The 16,755-nt window shown below is 45.6% G+C and overlaps 1 protein-coding gene across 2 annotated transcripts in view; it reads left to right on the top strand.

The window, feature by feature from the left end:
• The window catches only part of LETMD1 (LETM1 domain containing 1), a 32,879-nt gene that overhangs the window by 12,748 nt on the left and 3,376 nt on the right, over nt 1-16,755 (top strand). For both annotated transcript variants that reach the window (XR_003941589.1, XM_030198287.1), the window contains exons 3-6: nt 9,082-9,197; nt 12,099-12,181; nt 13,829-14,015; nt 16,010-16,111. Coding sequence is in view for 1 of the 2 variants with exons in the window: in XM_030198287.1 (XP_030054147.1) it covers nt 9,082-9,197; nt 12,099-12,181; nt 13,829-14,015; nt 16,010-16,111 (488 nt within the window). In the remaining variant the exon portion in view is untranslated. The remainder of the gene's footprint in view (nt 1-9,081; nt 9,198-12,098; nt 12,182-13,828; nt 14,016-16,009; nt 16,112-16,755) is intronic.

The following is a 16,755-nucleotide window of genomic DNA, read 5'->3' as shown; positions in this document are numbered from 1 at the left end:
AGGTTGCACTGTTAAGCTTGTTGTTTTGGGTAGCAGGGATTCCGTGCTATTGCCAGCCTTCTGGTATATCTGGTAATACCTGTCTCGAATAGCTCTGAGCTAGTACACATTCTTCTCTGTCGGATATAGGCTTCCTTATCAGCTGCATGATTACCATTATCTTTCAGGCTTTTTTTGGTGCCTTCCTCTCCGCTATGCGGGGGTAGCCTTCTTATCGGCTGCTTAATAGCAACTGGCTCTTGTATTGCTCTTGAGTGGCGGCCCTTTCGGTGGCATAGTCCCAACTTCCTTGTAACTGATTGGTAGCAGGTTCATTTTTGGCAGCATAGTGCGGCCATTCTGGGATGCCAAGCTGGCACAGCGTACTTCTAGCCTGCTTTGATGCCAGACCCTTACAGGCTGCTTAGTGGCAGCTTTTCGGGTTCCTGCATAGTGTAACCTTCATTGGCTTTTTATTTGCGCATACCTGTCGGCTGCAGGTTGGCATCATCTTCCTCGGGTGTTTTAGCCTTACTCTTATATGCTGTTTGTGTCGGCACCTATTTTGATTCTTCTTGACAAAATCCTAATATATATGTTGGTACTATCCTTCAGTGTGGCTGGCTGGCATCAACTAGCTGTTTGCATCCTGTCCATGTTTTGCTGATCTATGTGCTAGCTACATCCCGCTGTACAACATGCTAGCAGCTTCCTTATGTGCTCCATGCAGACAAGTACATAAGTACATAAGTATTGCCATACTGGGAAAGACCAAAGGTCCATCAAGCCCAGCATCCTGTTTCCAACAGTGGCCAATCCAGATCACAAATACCTGGCAAGATCCCAAAAAAGTACAAAAACTTTTTATACTGCTTATCCCAGAAATAGTGGATTTTCCCCAAATCCATTTAATAATGGTCTATGGACTTTTCCTTTAGGAAGCCGTCCAAACCTTTTTTAAACTCTGCTAAGCTAACCACCTTTACCACATTCTCTGGCAATGAATTCCAGAGTTTAATTACACGTTGAGTGAAGAAACATTTTCTCCGATTTGTTTTAAATTTACAACATTGTAGCTTCATCGCATCCCCCCTAGTCCTAGTATTTTTGGAAAGCATGAACAGACGCTTCACATCTACCTGTTCAACTCCACTCATTATTTTATAGACCTCTATCATATCTCCCCTCAGCCGCCTTTTCTCCAAGCTGAAGAGCCCTAGCCGCTTTAGCCTTTCCTCATAGGGAAGTTGTCCCACCCCCTTTATCATTTTCGTCGCCCTTCTCTGCACCTTTTCTAATTCCACTATGTCTTTTTTGAGGCAACATCCAGCTATGCTGCATGCTGGCATCAGAACTTGTTTCTATTGCATGCTGACTGTACCCTTCTAGGTGGCATATGGTCAGGGGCATTATATTCTACCTGCGGGCAGTGTGTTTATGTGCTGTATGCTAGCATAAGGGCACCCCGGTATGCTGTCTGCTGGCAGTGTCCATTTAGGCGCCACAAGGCTAGCATCTTTAGGTTCAGTAGGTTTCCAACATCGTGATATGTTCCCTGCCGGCAGTGGACTTTGGCTGCTCCATGCTGGAGGCATCCTTATGGGTGCCTCTTTTTTTTTATGTGGAATATAGGCAGCATACTAGAGAACTGAATCCTGCTGCAGGCTGGACACATTCTTATCTTCTGCTGGTTGGCCACATTCTTATGTGCTGTATTCTAGTAGCATCCTTAGCTGCTGTATGCGGGTTGCATCCTTAGGTGCTGTCTGCTTCCTGTATTCTTATATTATGTGTCATTAGGTGTTGCATTCTACCTCTGTCCTTGTTTACTGCATACTGGCGGCCTTATTGTGAGCTACTCACCTGCTTTTCTGCAGTATGCTGTCAGTATTCTTGTATCTATACGGCGTGCTGGCCACATTCTGTGGAGCTATGTACTGGCAGGATTCTTTTCTGCTTCATGTTAACAGCATCCTTGGAGGCTGCTTGCTGTTTGCATCCTTTTGGGCAAGCTGGCAACATTTCTATCTGCTGTATGCTGGCCGCATCCTTTTTCTGCTGGATGGTATCAGCTTTTCTGATGTTTCTACATGCTAGCAGCATTCTTATTCTGCATGTGGGCTACATCCTTTCTGCATCTGACCGGCAGCAGTTCCATATTCTCTGAATGTAGAACATATTGCTGTCACTACGAGTAGAGCAAGGCTCCTTCTATGGGAATACAACATAGCACGGTGTCTGCTTGTAGAGCATTGCTCCATCTCTGGCCCTAGACCATAGTTCCATTTATGAATTTCGGGCATAGCTCCATCTCTGTGCGTAGAGCACAGCTCCATTTCTGAATATGGGGCATAACTCTGTCTCTGAATGTCGACATTGCTTCCTCTCTGCATCTCCAGAACCTCTCCAGCTATCTGTGTCTGTTTTAGATCCATTCTTGTCTGTTAAGCTGGCCCTGTCTCTACCTGTGGGATGCAGTCTTCTCCCAGGTCTGCGATGCACAGCTGCTTTGCTACATGTTTGTACATCTCCATTTTTGAGTGCAAAGAGCTGCTACATATCTGGAAATGCAGCTGCAAAGTACTGTTAGAAGCATTAGCTGCAGCCCTTTCTGGAGAGTGGAGTCTACGGCAATGCCTCGAGATGCAGCATTATCAGTCTGAGTCCGTTACAGAGATCTTATTTTTTTTTTCTTTCAACAACATCAGTCCGTACATTCAAATGTGGCAATGCTTTATTAACTCTGTGCTCCTCTACTTTCTCTACAGCATCTCCTGGCACATGCCTCTACATGGGCTGCTGGCTGTCGGCATAGGTATAGCAAAAAAAGTAGATCCATGTGGTGAAATAAAACAATTTTTATTCAACACATGAGTAAAAGCAACATACAACCTTTCTTTAACCGCCCAACATGGCTGTGTTTTATCCTCTCAATTACCGCGTCAGGGGCTCAGCATAAACCAGCAGGAGTAATTCAATGTTTTCCCTGTCTGGTTGATGCAGAGCAGCATACAAAGTGAGCACACAAACAGCAGGCTGTTTCTCTCCAAGCAGCTGCAGCAAGTCACACAGGCTGCTCCCATATGGTCATGTTGGGCGAGCTCATGCAACTTATTACACCAGTACCAATGTAAAGGTGGGTCCTGAGTCCATTACTGTCAAATACAGAAAGGTTGTGTTTTAAAAGTGATTTTTAACCTAGTAAAATTTGTAATTGTTATCCAACTGTTTTGTTCTTTATTTAAAAAAAAAATTTTGTGTCAAGGCCTGTCTTTCATGTATCTGTAGGAAAACATCTTGGTAGTTTCTACAGTTCTCCCTTTCTTTCAAGAAAACTATCAATTCTTTTTCATTAAATGTCTGTTCCTTGTCATCAAGCAGATGAAGCCATTACGTATGGGTTGTGTCCATCAACCAGCAGGGGGCGATAGAGAGCACTCAACTTTTCTCAGTGCCTCATGGCCAGCTAGCTCCACTGCCTCTTCAGTATTCTCTATCTCCCCAAGCAGGGTGGCTACAGCTTCTTCGAGCTCCATCAGAAATCTGCCTGGGGGTGGCTCCTGGCTTGCCAGTTGTTAGCCGGGGTGTTAGAGGCTATAGCAGCTTCACTTTGAAGGCACATAGGTCAGCCCTTTCCCTGCCTTACCCATGCCCCCGTGGATGTGGACATATTAGCTTGCTTTTCCTTGTCCTTTCCCACTCAGTGGATGCAGGCACATTGGTTCGCCTTTCCCTGCCTTTCCCACTTATCTGAGCCTCCGGAGTGTTTTTATTTACCTCTTTTGCCTCTGCTTTCCTCACAGCGTTAAAAAAAAAAAAAAATAATAATTAAAGTTGCGTCGCGCTTTAGCGCAGCGATCTTGGAAAAGAGGTATTTTCTTGAGATTCTTCTGCAGGACCGGAGCTGTGATACTCGGTTTAGTGAGGTAAGAGTGTTTTCTGACTCCGGGGTGGGCCCACGATCGGGATGTTTTTGGCGCGAACCGCCATTTTTTAATTTTACCGCCATTTTCGGCGATGGCTGCGGAGACTGTAAAGCGCTGTTCTAAATGTGGCAAGTGAAAATCAGCAGCGGGGCTCTGTAATTCGTGCTGTACAGACGGTAGAGCCAGTCCGAGCATGGCGAGCGGCGATCTTTCGCGCTCTGAGCTGGCAGCGGATGCCATTTTGGATTTTCCACATGGCGCAGCCTCCGTTGCGACGGAGAGCCCTGAATCCGGGAGGGGGAGGTCCTCTGAGTGAGGCTAATAATAGAGCTGATAGCCCTGTGCAGGATCCGGGCGGTCAGGGAGCGGTTTTCTCCCCTGATTTTGTTTTAATGCTGCATAGGGCATACATGCTTAAAAGAGCTCTTCCACAGGGATCTTCGGACCCTCTGCCTGCCCCCCCTCCCCCCCCCCCCCCCCCCAGTGGATCTTGGCCTTTTGGAGTTGGCTTTGCCTGTTTCTTATCCTCCTGATAAACGCAGAAGGGCTAATTACCCTTCTGAGTGTGGCGCACCCCCCCCCCCCCCCCCCCCCCCCCCCGTGGTCAGGCTATGGGGATTCTGAGGGGTCTGGCAGAACTTCTTGGGCTGAGGAGCCAGAGTCGGGTGCAGAATTGCCACAGGAGCTTGATGATCCGTCTGCAGTGAGGATTTTCCACCGCGAGGAGCTGCCAGCGCTTATTTCAGATGCCTTACAAGCCCTCTCGATTGAAGATCCTGGGAGTGGCACAGCCTCCTCTGTTAATCCAAGGATTGCTAGTACCAGAAACCTGCTCGAGCCTTTGCTTTGCATGACTCCATCCAAGAGCTTATTTCGGCTCAATGGGCTGACCCCGAGGGACCTTTGAAGGTTGCCAGGGCTATGGGGCAATTATACCCTCTGAGTGAGGAACATTTGGCTCGCTTTGCAATGCCTAAAGTGGATGCCCTGGTCATGGCTGCGACAAAGAGAACTACCCTCCCTGTTGAAGGAGGTGTTGCCCTGAAGGATATTCAAGACCGCAGGCTTGATTCAGCTCTGAAGCGGTCCTTTGATTTGGCAAGTCTCACTGTTCGGGCGTCTGCATGCAGTTGTTATGCTGCTAGAGCCTGCCTGGCATGGTTACAGCAGGCAGTGGAACAGCCCGGTGATGGAGCGGAGACCTTATCTGAAGTGGCTCCGCGGATGGAGTCGGCCTTGTCCTTTTAGGCTGACGCCCTTTATGATATGGTCAGAGCTTCGGCTAAACAAATGGCTGTAGCAGTGGCGGCTCGCCGCACTCTTTGGCTACGACATTGGGCGGCGGACATGGCCTCTAAGCAAAGGTTGGTGAAGTTGCCCTTTCAAGGCCTTCTCCTGTTTGGTGAGGAGCTAGAAAACATTGTTAAAGGCCTGGGGGATTCCAAACCTCAGCGCTTGCCCGAAGATAGGCCGAAGCCTTCCTCTAAGGCTCAGGCGGTCCGCTCCTCTTACAGACCTCGCTTCCGTGAAGCTAGAAGGTACCGCCCGGGGCGTGCTGCTGGGTTCACTTCTCGTGCCCGCTTTCAGCAGTGAAACTCCTTTTGCTCGGACAAACGTTCCGCAGCTGCCGGTTCAAGGCCTGGAGTTCAGGGGCAACCCTCTCAATGATGGTGCGCCGGCCCCCTCCTCGTTTCCTGTCATCGGAGGAAGACTTTCCCTCTTTTTCGAGGAGTGGGCCAAAATCTCCGCAGATCAGTGGGTCTTGGACCTGATCAGAGACGGATACCGAATAAAATTCGTTGCCCCGGTGAGAGACATGTTTGTGGAGTCCAGATGCGGTTCTGCCGCCAAACGGGCGGTGGTAGAGAAGACTACACAGTTTGTGCCAGATAGGGGCTGTGACCCCGGTGCCTCCTGCCGAACAAGGTCTAGGCCGCTACTCCATTTACTTTCTGGTGCCACGAAAAGGCGGGTCTTTTCGCCCGATCCTGGACTTAAAAGAGCTAAACAAGTCCTTAAGAGTGCGGCATTTTCACATGGAAACCCTGCGCTCCGTCATTGCGGCGGTACAGCCAGGAGAGTTTCTCAAGTCTCTGGACCTGAAAGAAGCTTACTTGCACATACCAATTTGGCCCCCGCACCAGAAGTTTCTGTGGTTTGCGGTGTTGGGAAAACATTTCCAGTTTCGGGCCTTGCCTTTTGGCCTCGCCACAGCTCCCCGAACCTTTTCCAAGATAATGGTGGTAGTAGCTGCCTTTCTCAGGTGAGAGGGTATCCAGGTTCACCAGAGCAGGTTCATCAGAGCAGACTCAGAAAAAGAGAGTCATCTAACTACAGCCAGAGTGGTTTCAGTCCTTCAATCTCTGGGCTGGGTCGTCAATATGGCCAAAGGTTACCTGACCCCCTCGCAATCTCTAGAATATTTGGGGGCCAGGTTCGACACAGCCTCGGGCTATGTGTTTCTTCCCAAGCAAAGGCGGTGCAAGCTTCAGAATCAGGTCCGTCTGCTCCTGAGGATGCCCCACCCGTGAGCTTGGGACATTGTCCAGCTGTTGGGATCGATGACGGCCACCTTGGAAGTGGTGCCATGGGCGAGAGCGCACCTGAGACCTCTACAGTATTCTCTACTTCAACGATGGTCTCCAGTATCTCAGGATTATCAGTGCAGACTTTCTTTGCTCCCTGCGGCCCGCCTCAGTATGGAGTGGTGGCTCTCGGACAGCATGTTGCGGCGGGGAATGCCGCTGGCGCTCCCCGATTGGTGCCTAGTGGTGACAGATGCCAGCCTGAAAGGCTGGGGCGCACATTGCAAGGAGAAGCATGCCCAGGGTCTATGGACACCCGAGGAGTCGGAGTGGTCCATCAACTGCCTGGAGTTGAAAGCGGTGTTTCAGGTTTTTCTGGCTTTTCAAGTGACCCTGGAAGGATTGGCTGTCCGAGTGATGTCGGACAACACGACAGCAGTGGCCTACATAAATCGACAAGGTGGCACTCAGTGCAGAGCTGTAGCCACGCAGGCCGAACAAATTTGCCACTGGGCCGAGCTGCATCTACAGTCCCTGTCAGCAGCTCACATTGCAGGTCAGAGCAACGTGCAAGCCGACTATCTAAGCAGGCATCAGATCGATCCAGCAGAGTGGGAACTAGCAGACCATGTATTCCTGCAGGTATGTGCCAAATGGGGCAAGCCAGTGATGGATCTTATGGCGACCAGTTCCAATGCCAAAGTCCCGTGCTTCTTCAGCAGATGGAGGGATCCTCACTCTGCCGGATTGGATGCCTTGGCTCAACCCTGGCCCCTGGGCTTGCTGTATGTCTTCCCTCCGTGGCCCTTGATAGGGCGAGTGCTCCTGCGGATTCGGCTGCATCCAGGAGAAGTGGTGCTCATTGCCCCGGATTGGCCCAGGAGACCTTGGTATGCGGTTGGAGGTTCCCTTTCCGTTACCTCTGGTTCCGCACCTGTTGTCACAGGGTCCGGTGGCCATGGAGGACGCCTGCCGCTTTGGTCTTATGGCATGGCGATTGAGAGGGCGCAATTGAGAGATAAAGGCTACTCAAATAAGGTAATTTCCACTCTCCTGCAGGCCCGCAGGATTTGGCGCCAATTTGAAGTCTGGTGTGTTTCAAGAGTGCTTTCTCTGTTGCGGGCTCCTGTCTTGCTGATTCTGGACTTTTTGCAGGATGGTGTACACAAAGGCTTGGCCTATAATTCCCTGCGGGTGCAAGTGGCAGCATTGGCCTCCCTGCGTGGCAAGATTGAAGGCATGTCCTTAGCTTCTCATCCAGATGGGGCACGGTTTCTTAGAGGGGTGCTTCGGCTCCGTCCTCCCGTGCGGGCACCTTGTCCAACTTGGAACCTGGGGTTAGTATTGAAGGCACTTCAGGGGGCTCCCTTTGAACTGCTTCGGCGTGCTTCAGAGAAAGATTTGACACTGAAGGCCGTCTTTTTAGTGGCCATTACCTCGGCGAGACGGGTGTCAGAGCTCCAGGCGCTGTCCTGTAGATACCCTTTTCTGCAATTCTCAGAGTCAGGGGTCACGGTTCAGACCATGCCTTCCTTCATGCCTAAGGTGGTTTCAGCATTTCACCTAAACCAGCCTGTTTTTCTTTCCTCCTTTGTTGAGGAGGAGTTTCCAGATTCATTTGGGCAGTTGTACCTTTTGGATGTGCGCAGGACTCTGTTGCAGTATCTGCTAATTACAAATTCTTTCAGGACCTCTGATCATCTTTTTGTGCTGTTTGCAGGTCCTCGCAGAGGGTCTTCAGCGTCTAAAGCCACTATTGCCCGTTGGCTCAAAGAAGCTATCTTTTCAGCATATCTGCTGTCTGGCCGGGCTCCGCCTGAAGCCTTTAAGGCACATTCCACAAGAGCGATTTCCTCTTCCTGGGCGGAAACTGGAGCACTATCTCTTCATGAGATTTGCAGTGCGGCAACATGGGCTTCTAAGCTCTCTTTCGCCCGACATTACAGGCTGGATGTGGCTGCCAGGAGGGATGCGTGTTTTGGAGCACAGGTGCTAGCACGTGGTGTGGCTTGTTCCCACCCTATTTAGGGATTGCTTTGTTACATCCCATACGTAATGGCTTCATCTGCTTGATGACAAGGAAGGGAAAATTAGGTTCTTACCATGATAATTTTCTTTCCTTTAGTCATAGCAGATGAAGCCATGAGCCCTCCCTGTATGATTGTCTGTATTGCAGTGATTCTGATTTTAGGTGCTATTCTTGTTTCCTGAAGTTATATTCCTTCATTGAGGAGTCGAAAAACAGTCTTCAGGGTTCTTGTTACAGTTATAGGAGGATGAGTTCATTCCCTCCAGTTCATGTTTTGGGAGGATGAGTTTATTCCCTCCAGGAGGATGCAAGTATTCCCTCCGTTTATACAAAGTGGAGGACGAGTTTATTCCCTCCTTTTTTGAGTTCATGCCCTTGTTAAGGGGCCTTTGTTCGCTGTGAGGAAAGTTCATGTTATTCCCATTGCGGTTTGCCATACTGCTTTGGAAGCTTCAAATAGTGGAACTGGCTGGCCATGAGGCACTGTGAAAAGTTGAGTGCTCTCTATCTCCCCCTGCTGGTTGATGGACACAACCCATACGTAATGGCTTCATCTGCTATGACTAAAGGAAAGAAAATTATCATGGAAAGAACCTAATTTTCCCTTCTGTATCTAACACAGGGTGTCAGCTGTTATTTTTAGACGGAAAAGAAGTCATAAGAATAAAAAAGAAAATGGCTCATCAGGGGTTAAAGTTTTACCAGCTTCCTTATAGGGAAATGGAAAAGTTAAGGCAGGTATGAAGCAGCTTGTTCTGTATTTACTGTGTGTTCAGTGCTTTATTAACCAGTTAATGTTGAAACAAACTTTCCCTTAACAGGTATATATGTTGATATTAGTGAATTTGAGTAGCTTAGTGCACTGGTTTCCAAACCTGGTCCTGGAGGCACCCCAGCCAGTCACGTTTTCAAGATGTCACTGAATATTCATGAGAGAGATTTGCATGCAGTGGAAGTAGTGCAAGAAGAGCTCTCTTATTAATATTCATTATGGATATCTTGAAAACCTGACAGGCTGGGGTGCCTCCAGGACCTGGTTTGGGAATCACTGGCTTAGTGGTTAGAGTTCCAGTCCTCCTGCTGCTCTTTGTGATCTTGTACAAGTTACTTAATCCACATTGTCTCAGGTACAAATTATGGCCCTGTTTACTAAGGCGCGCTAGCGTTTTTAGTGTGTGCTAACGCTAGAGACACCCAGTGGAAAATATGGGTGTCCCTAGCATTAGTGCGCACTAATTTTTAGTGTGCTTTAAAAGCACTAGCGTGCCTACAGTGCAGCTTAGTAAACATAGATTGAAACCCCTGTGAAGACACAGAAGTATCTAGTGTACCTGAATGTAACTCACTTTGAGCTACTACTACTACTAAAAAGGTGTGAGCTAAATTTAAATAAATAAAATATGCACCCATGAAATGCCTTGTCATTATAGCTTAATAGATATGTTGTATGATATTTTCTTTGATATTTTTTTCCTATGTAATGGCGGGCCGCCTTGAGTCATTTTACCTTGTTTCACTGAAGCATGTTGAGAGTTGTAGTTCAGGCCCTGTTTTTTTTGTTCTTGGTTTTTTATTTTAATTGCAGCTTGGGGATAAATTCTGTGGTATCAATTTAGAAATTGCACAGTGATCTTTTGATGTATTTGCCTATGACTATATTAATGTGAACAAAGAATTCACTTTATTGAAAATCCTAACTTTAAAAATTAAGGGATCAATATTCAAAACAACTCTTCTTGCCAGTTAAATTGTGGTGAGCAGGCCATTCCTGGATTTTCAGCAGCACTTAATCACAGTGTCGCTGAAAATTCGGTGTGACCTCTGTAGCACTCACTAGTTAGTGCTAGGGCAGGCTGGGGGTGGAGTCATGGAGGAGCCAGGAATTATATGGGCGCCCGACAATATTCAGTGCTGGTGTCCACATAGCTAAATGGGCGTATAGGACTGCACAAAAAGCAGTCTTAACTTTGACTATGGCTGTACTTGCATAGCTTCTGGGTGCTGCCAAAGAGCTGGATACCTGGACGGGTCTAAATTAGCTGGCAGTGGTCAGAAATCCTGACAGCCACCGGCTGACTATTAACCCATAAGTCTTTTAAAAAAAATTTCAAACTGTTTTTACATGAATCACAATAACTTTATTTTTACAGTGTTCCATTTTTCTTTCACATTACCTTTCTCTCACTGCACTCTTTTTCCCCACAGCCTGCTTTTTCCCTTCCATTGCTTCCTCAGGTGCCCAGTTAAGTTGAATCAGCATCCTTCCCTCCATCCACAGACATCAGTTTCCTGCTTACTCTAAACTTCTCACCCCTTGCACATACAGGCTTCGCCTTTCTGCCCCCTATCTACACACCAGGTACTATCCTCTCTCTCTCTCTCTCCCCCTTGCTGCACTTGCTGTTGGGTACTGTATCTAAAACATCTTATGTTAAACATAGAAACAGTGCGGCAGAAAAAGGCCATATGACCCATCCAGTCTGCCCATCCTCTGTAACCCCTAATTCTTCTTGTTCCTAAGCGATCCCACATGCTTATCCCATGCCTTTTTAAATTCTGGAACAGTCCTCGACTCCACAACCTCCACTGGGAGGCCATTCCACGCCTCCACCACCCTTTCTGTGAAATAGTACTTCCTTAGATTACTCCTAAGCCTATTCCCTCTTAACTTTATCATATGCCCCCTCATTCCAGAGCTCTCCTTCATTTGAGAAAGGCTCTCTTCCTGTACATAAATGCCCTTGAGATATTTAAACGTCTCTATCATGTCTCCTCTCTCCCAGCGTATACATGTTGAGGTTCATAAGCCTGTCCCTCTAATTTTTGCATTCAAGACTGCTTACTAATTTTGTAGCCGTTTTGTAACAGTTATATTCCTTTAGAGTAACAGTGGTATTTAGGAAGCTAGAGGAGAGAGGTCAGTGTCATCAGGGTGTGTAGGGCACAAGGCCGTTTCTTGTGGAAAAAGCAAATTATGCAGAAATGTGGGAGACGGAAGGCCTTGGTTGCAGGACTGAGAACTGCCATGCTGAATCACATCAAGATTTGTTGCTTTTAATGTGTTTCTGATTGCCCAGATGTGTAGATGCATAAAACCTACAATGTCTGCTGGCACCAACACTAGGGACAGTTGGTGTTTTATATCATTGTCCTTAGTGACATTTATTCTAAAAGGCTTTATAACCATATCACAGTATGCCTATAAATGCAGCCTATTACTCTACCATATCCACAGTACCTAGAAAGCCGAGAGGATGCTCCAAAATAACACTCTGGGAAGCACCGCCAACACGGGGAATGTGCCAGTACCAGCTGCAGAAAATTGGGCTTCTGTGCTTAATCTTGCATTGCCTTTATTGTGTATGTAGATTTTTTTTATGAGCTTACTGAGGTAAGGAAATAGGGAGAAAAGTATTTGACTTTCTGTGGTCTACAAGAATGACCAGCAGATGCAACAGCTTTAAAACATTTCCTTGCTGTCTGTCATAGGTTTGAAGAAGCTCCGTGTCCAAAGTGTCACGTTTCCTGTAGGAAAGCAGTCTTTTCTTGCCCTTAGCTTCTTCAGACTGGGCCTTGCTACTTTGGCTTGAGCTATGAGGATGAATGGAATTAAATCTAATTGTGTTCACTGTTTTTAAGTTTCGCAGGGATATAATTAAAGGAGCCCCTGTTTTACTGATAGCCATTCCACCTTTTGCAAATTACCTGGTCTTAGTGTTGATGTAAGTATAGACCTAAATACACTTTTTTATTGCATGTAATGATTAAACTGGCATATGCATGTAGCCTTTCAATTGGCTAGTGAAAAACAAGAGAACATGTATTAATTTTTTTAAAATTTATTAAGAAATACATTTCCTAGAAAATAACTAGAGAAAAAAGAGCCTGAGATGTGAGGCATTGAATTCTTATTACAGCAGTGATGCTCAGCACCCCCCTTCCTGCCCCTCCCCCCACCCTCATATATTCTGGTTTTCAGGACAGCCCTAATGAACATGCATGAGAGAATTGCATGTTCCACCCACATTTGTATGCAAATCTAGCTCCTGCATATTCATTAGAGGTGGAGGGCAAGGATCCATTTAAGAGCACTAGCAGGGGAATTCTATAAGTGGTGCTTAAAATTGTGTGTGCAAATTTGGTCATGCACACAATTTACGTAATAAGCCTGTTGGCGCTGATAATTGTACACTAACAATCAATTATTGTGGCTAATTGGCAACACTTTGGATTTTATGTCTGTATCTTGCTAAGCTCTATTCTATGAAGATGCGCATGTAAATTTTTTAGCGTGCAGCTGACAAGGGGACATGGCCATGGGCGGGTCAGGGGCATTCACTTACACTTAGAATTCAAGGAGCTGGGATTTCCACCAGGGTTCTGTTGGTGTAAATCCTTGTGTCTAAAAGTTGGGCACAGATCCTGGCACTACGCACAAGTCTATAAACGGTGCCCAACTCAGAGCGCTGTTTATAGATTAGCGCTCAGTGCAAACTTGTTTTTGGTGCCCAAATTGGAATTTAGTCCTATATGACAGAAATAATGTCTTGTATCATTTAGCATCAATTCCGCTATCCCCAGGATCCTCTTCCCCATCATCTTTCCCCTCTTCTAAGTTCCGAGGCTCGTTGCCTGCAGTTAGTTCCTCTTCCATGGATGCACCAAACCATTGCCTCATTGGAGCTGTATATAGATGAGGGCACGGAAATCTAGCTAGCTGCATGGTAGTAGGAGGGATATGACTGCCTTTTAAGTTGAAAGCATCATCTTCCAAACAAAAATGATTTGGAAATGCTGATACTTAAATGAGTGTGTTTAATTTTATAAGAGAAATGCTCATGGCTTCAAACACTGCAGAGTTTTTAGCTGAGGGAACTGGAGGAGGAAGAAAAGGGAAAACAGTATGCTCAGTTAAAATGTCCACTGTAGTACTTAGGTGATTACTATTTTATTTTGTCTTGTCTGTGTGAGTTAACTAGATTGCAGACTCTACGGACCAGTTCTTATGTGGGTCTATATAGTGCTGCCCACATGCTTACTAACACTACATAAATAATAGGTACAAAAGAACAAATACAGTGCCTTGTACATCAGGGGGACAAAAACAGCCAGAAACTGGAGCTCTGCTCCTACCCTGTCAGGAGACCTATGAAAACAAAAGTTGGCCACCCAGCCTAGTCCCGTGGTGGTGGTGCCACAGTGACACTTCATAGCAGCTAACGAATGATTGGGATTCACATCTTAGTAAACATTCCATTTTATCCCAGGATCATATTACCAAAACGTATAAGTCTCTGAGATGGTAGGCTGTTGGTGTCCCGAGTCTTTCTCTTCTGGCTAATCAAGTGGTATGTTTCCTTTCTCTAAAGGTATTTTTTCCCCAGACAATTCTTGATACAACACTTTTGGACTGACCAGCAGCAAGTAGAGTTTTTCAATGTGTACCATTCCAACCGGGCAGAGGCTTATCCTGCCGTCTTAAGTGGATTGCAGCAGGCAGTTCCTAGGCTGCAGGACCAACTTCTTAAAGAAAAGATGCTTCAACTCTGCACAGAGGTACTCCAGACAGGGCTTTTGACATCTGAGCAGGGCTTCACAAAATAACTTGCCCAATATATATATATATATATATATATATATATATATATATATATATATATATATTGGGGTGGCAAGATGGCTCTGAAAGCAACAGCTTAAGGCATATAGAAGTTTTTGACAGGACTAAGAGGAGGAAGAAATGTCTTTGGTCTTGATCAGTATCCCAGGGAAGGAAGAGGCATCTTTAGTCCTGATTGGGGACTGAGAGGAGGAAGGCGGGCTTGGAGGAGTTAGAAGAGGAATGAGAAGGCTGGGAGTGGGAAGACATATAAGAACGTGGGCTGTACTGAGTTGGGGTGGGAAGAGTTGTGCACTCACCAAGGAAAAAAAATGCATTCTGTCCATCATCGCTGCTTCCCCTTCCAAATACTTGGACAGAGGAAGTACTAAGCAAATGCATTTCACCTCTGGCAAGTAAGTCCTGGATGAATTTTTGAAGCCCTGCATTGAAGAGATGTATATAATTTCAAAACCTCATGCACCGTTATCTTTGGATAAGAGGTGTCAAAGCTGGCGGAAAAACCAGTTGTCCTAGGACTAAATGCAGCTGCTCCAGCACTACATTACAGATCAGCCAGCAGGCTTGTGGAGCAAAAGTAGCACTTAAAGCCAGCAAGCCTCTTTTACTCCAGCACCTTTGAAGCAATGCATTTGTTACCCAGGGGTTTAATTCCCTGCAGTTCTGAAGGGGGAATCCCACCTCATCCTCTCCCGCCAACCTTGCAAAAACTTTTAATAATTAACCCCCCCCCCCCCCCCCCCAAAAAAAAAAAAAAAAAACCTTTACTAGCAAAACTTGTGTAACCACTAGTAAGTTTTTAATCAGTTGCACAAGCTACTTTAATACCACACTTGGACTATTGTAATTCACTTTATTGTTCTCTCACTGTGAAATTGAGGAATAAACCACAAATTGTTGGAAAATACTTTTGCTAGATTGATTTTTAATCTAGGTAGACATTGTGAAGCTACTCCTTTGTTAAATGATCTGCTTTGGGTTAAGGTGGATAGTCATATACATTTTAAGCTTGCATGTCTCACCTGCAAAAGTTGTTACGAATTAAACCCTGAGATAATAGCTCAATTTTTAATATTTCCAGGCAATGGATTTAACTCCAGAAGTAGGCTATTATTGAATTTTTCCTTCTGTGAAGAATATAAGTTCCTTTGCTTTTCAAAATTTGGAACAGTATCTCGACTCAACTCCAGCATATAACATCCTATGTCTTACTTAGAAAGGTTCTTAAAACTTACCTGTTTTCAAAGCAAAGATTGTAATATACTTGAATTGAAATATATAGTCTTAATCATATTTGTTAGATTGGGGATATTTTATTAGCCTATTTAAATAGGTGATTTTATGATTGTATTTTATTGTAACTTCTTTTTTGAGAAGTCTCTCTTGTATGTAATCCATCTTGTAGCCTTTCTGGTTAAAAGCTGCATATAAATCCATTAATAACAATACAATACAATTTGTCCTGTTTATCTTTAGGCCTTTTTTTTCCCCTTGCAGTTTTTTTTCCAAGTAAAATGTTTTTCCTCTTAAAGCTTAGGAAACACTAAATTTTTGTGCAAACTGATTCGTGAAATGGAAATATGGCCCTTTATTTGACTAAAAAAAAAAACCAAAACATCCAGAGGTGTTCAAAACCATAGCAGTGGGCAGCAGTGCTGCACAGACTCACCAATTTAAAGCATATAATTCCACCCAAAGCTATCTGAGAGCTCTAAAGGTTGAATGCATTCCTTCAGACTTCAGTCCCATTCTGTGTTTTGCCCAGGTGGAGATCCTGGGATGGAACTGAAATATTGGGGAGTATTGGACTGTTTTGTAGTTGGTATAAGCCACTCTGTCTTACTCTTTGGCGTATTTATTTAAGGCAACACCCTTCATGCAGGTATAGTATGATGGAAGATGAGCTGTTTTCATACCTTTACCATCCAAGGTTCAGCATGGTTCTCACCCAGCAGTTGCAGAACTAGAGAGTGTGAGTCGGGCCTTTTCTGGACCTCCCCTGGATCTGAAGCATCTGAAAATGCATCACATGGTAAGTGCCTCTGCTTCAGCCTGGTGCAATTCACTGCTGATATGTTGAGTTGCCACTTAGCTCAGTGTGTTTTGTCTGGCTACATTTTCAAAAAGAGATTTTATCCTATGGGGCCTATAGCTTTTTCTGTAGAAGAAAGCAGAGAAGAAGGGATAAGAGATTTCCGTAGAGTACAGGAGGGGATAGAATTTTTATGGAGGGAAATTCAGAGAAAATGCTGTTTTACTTAGAGGGTGGTGGATGCCTGGAAACACAGAAGTGATGGCAGCTGAAACACTGACAGAATTCAGACATGTAAGGAAAAAGTACGATAGATAGTGGTGAGGGTGGGAGATGGCTGACACATTTCACGGGGAGATTTTAGCTCAATTGTTAAATGGCATTTCTTGGACTAAATACATCCTGAGCCTTCATTTACAGCTATCTAATGTGTAATACCCCTATTTTATATCCCCTTGAAACTCGGCCCAGCCATCACACGGCCACAGGCCACAGGCCTGAATGTGTAACTTATGTTTGGCCTTAGCTGGCACTGTAAAGCAGCCTCTCCTAGCTTCAACTGGCCTGGGATTTTTAACCCGGACCTTCTGCATGGCAGTTCACAGCACTGTTACTGAGCCACTGGCCTGGTTCCTTTTTATTTA

This window comes from Microcaecilia unicolor, chromosome 3 (assembly GCF_901765095.1).
Source record: "Microcaecilia unicolor chromosome 3, aMicUni1.1, whole genome shotgun sequence".
NCBI classification, from domain to species: domain Eukaryota; kingdom Metazoa; phylum Chordata; class Amphibia; order Gymnophiona; family Siphonopidae; genus Microcaecilia; species Microcaecilia unicolor.
The sequence above is the reverse complement of the archived record's forward strand: the minus strand, read 5'-3'. Positions and strand labels throughout refer to the sequence as shown.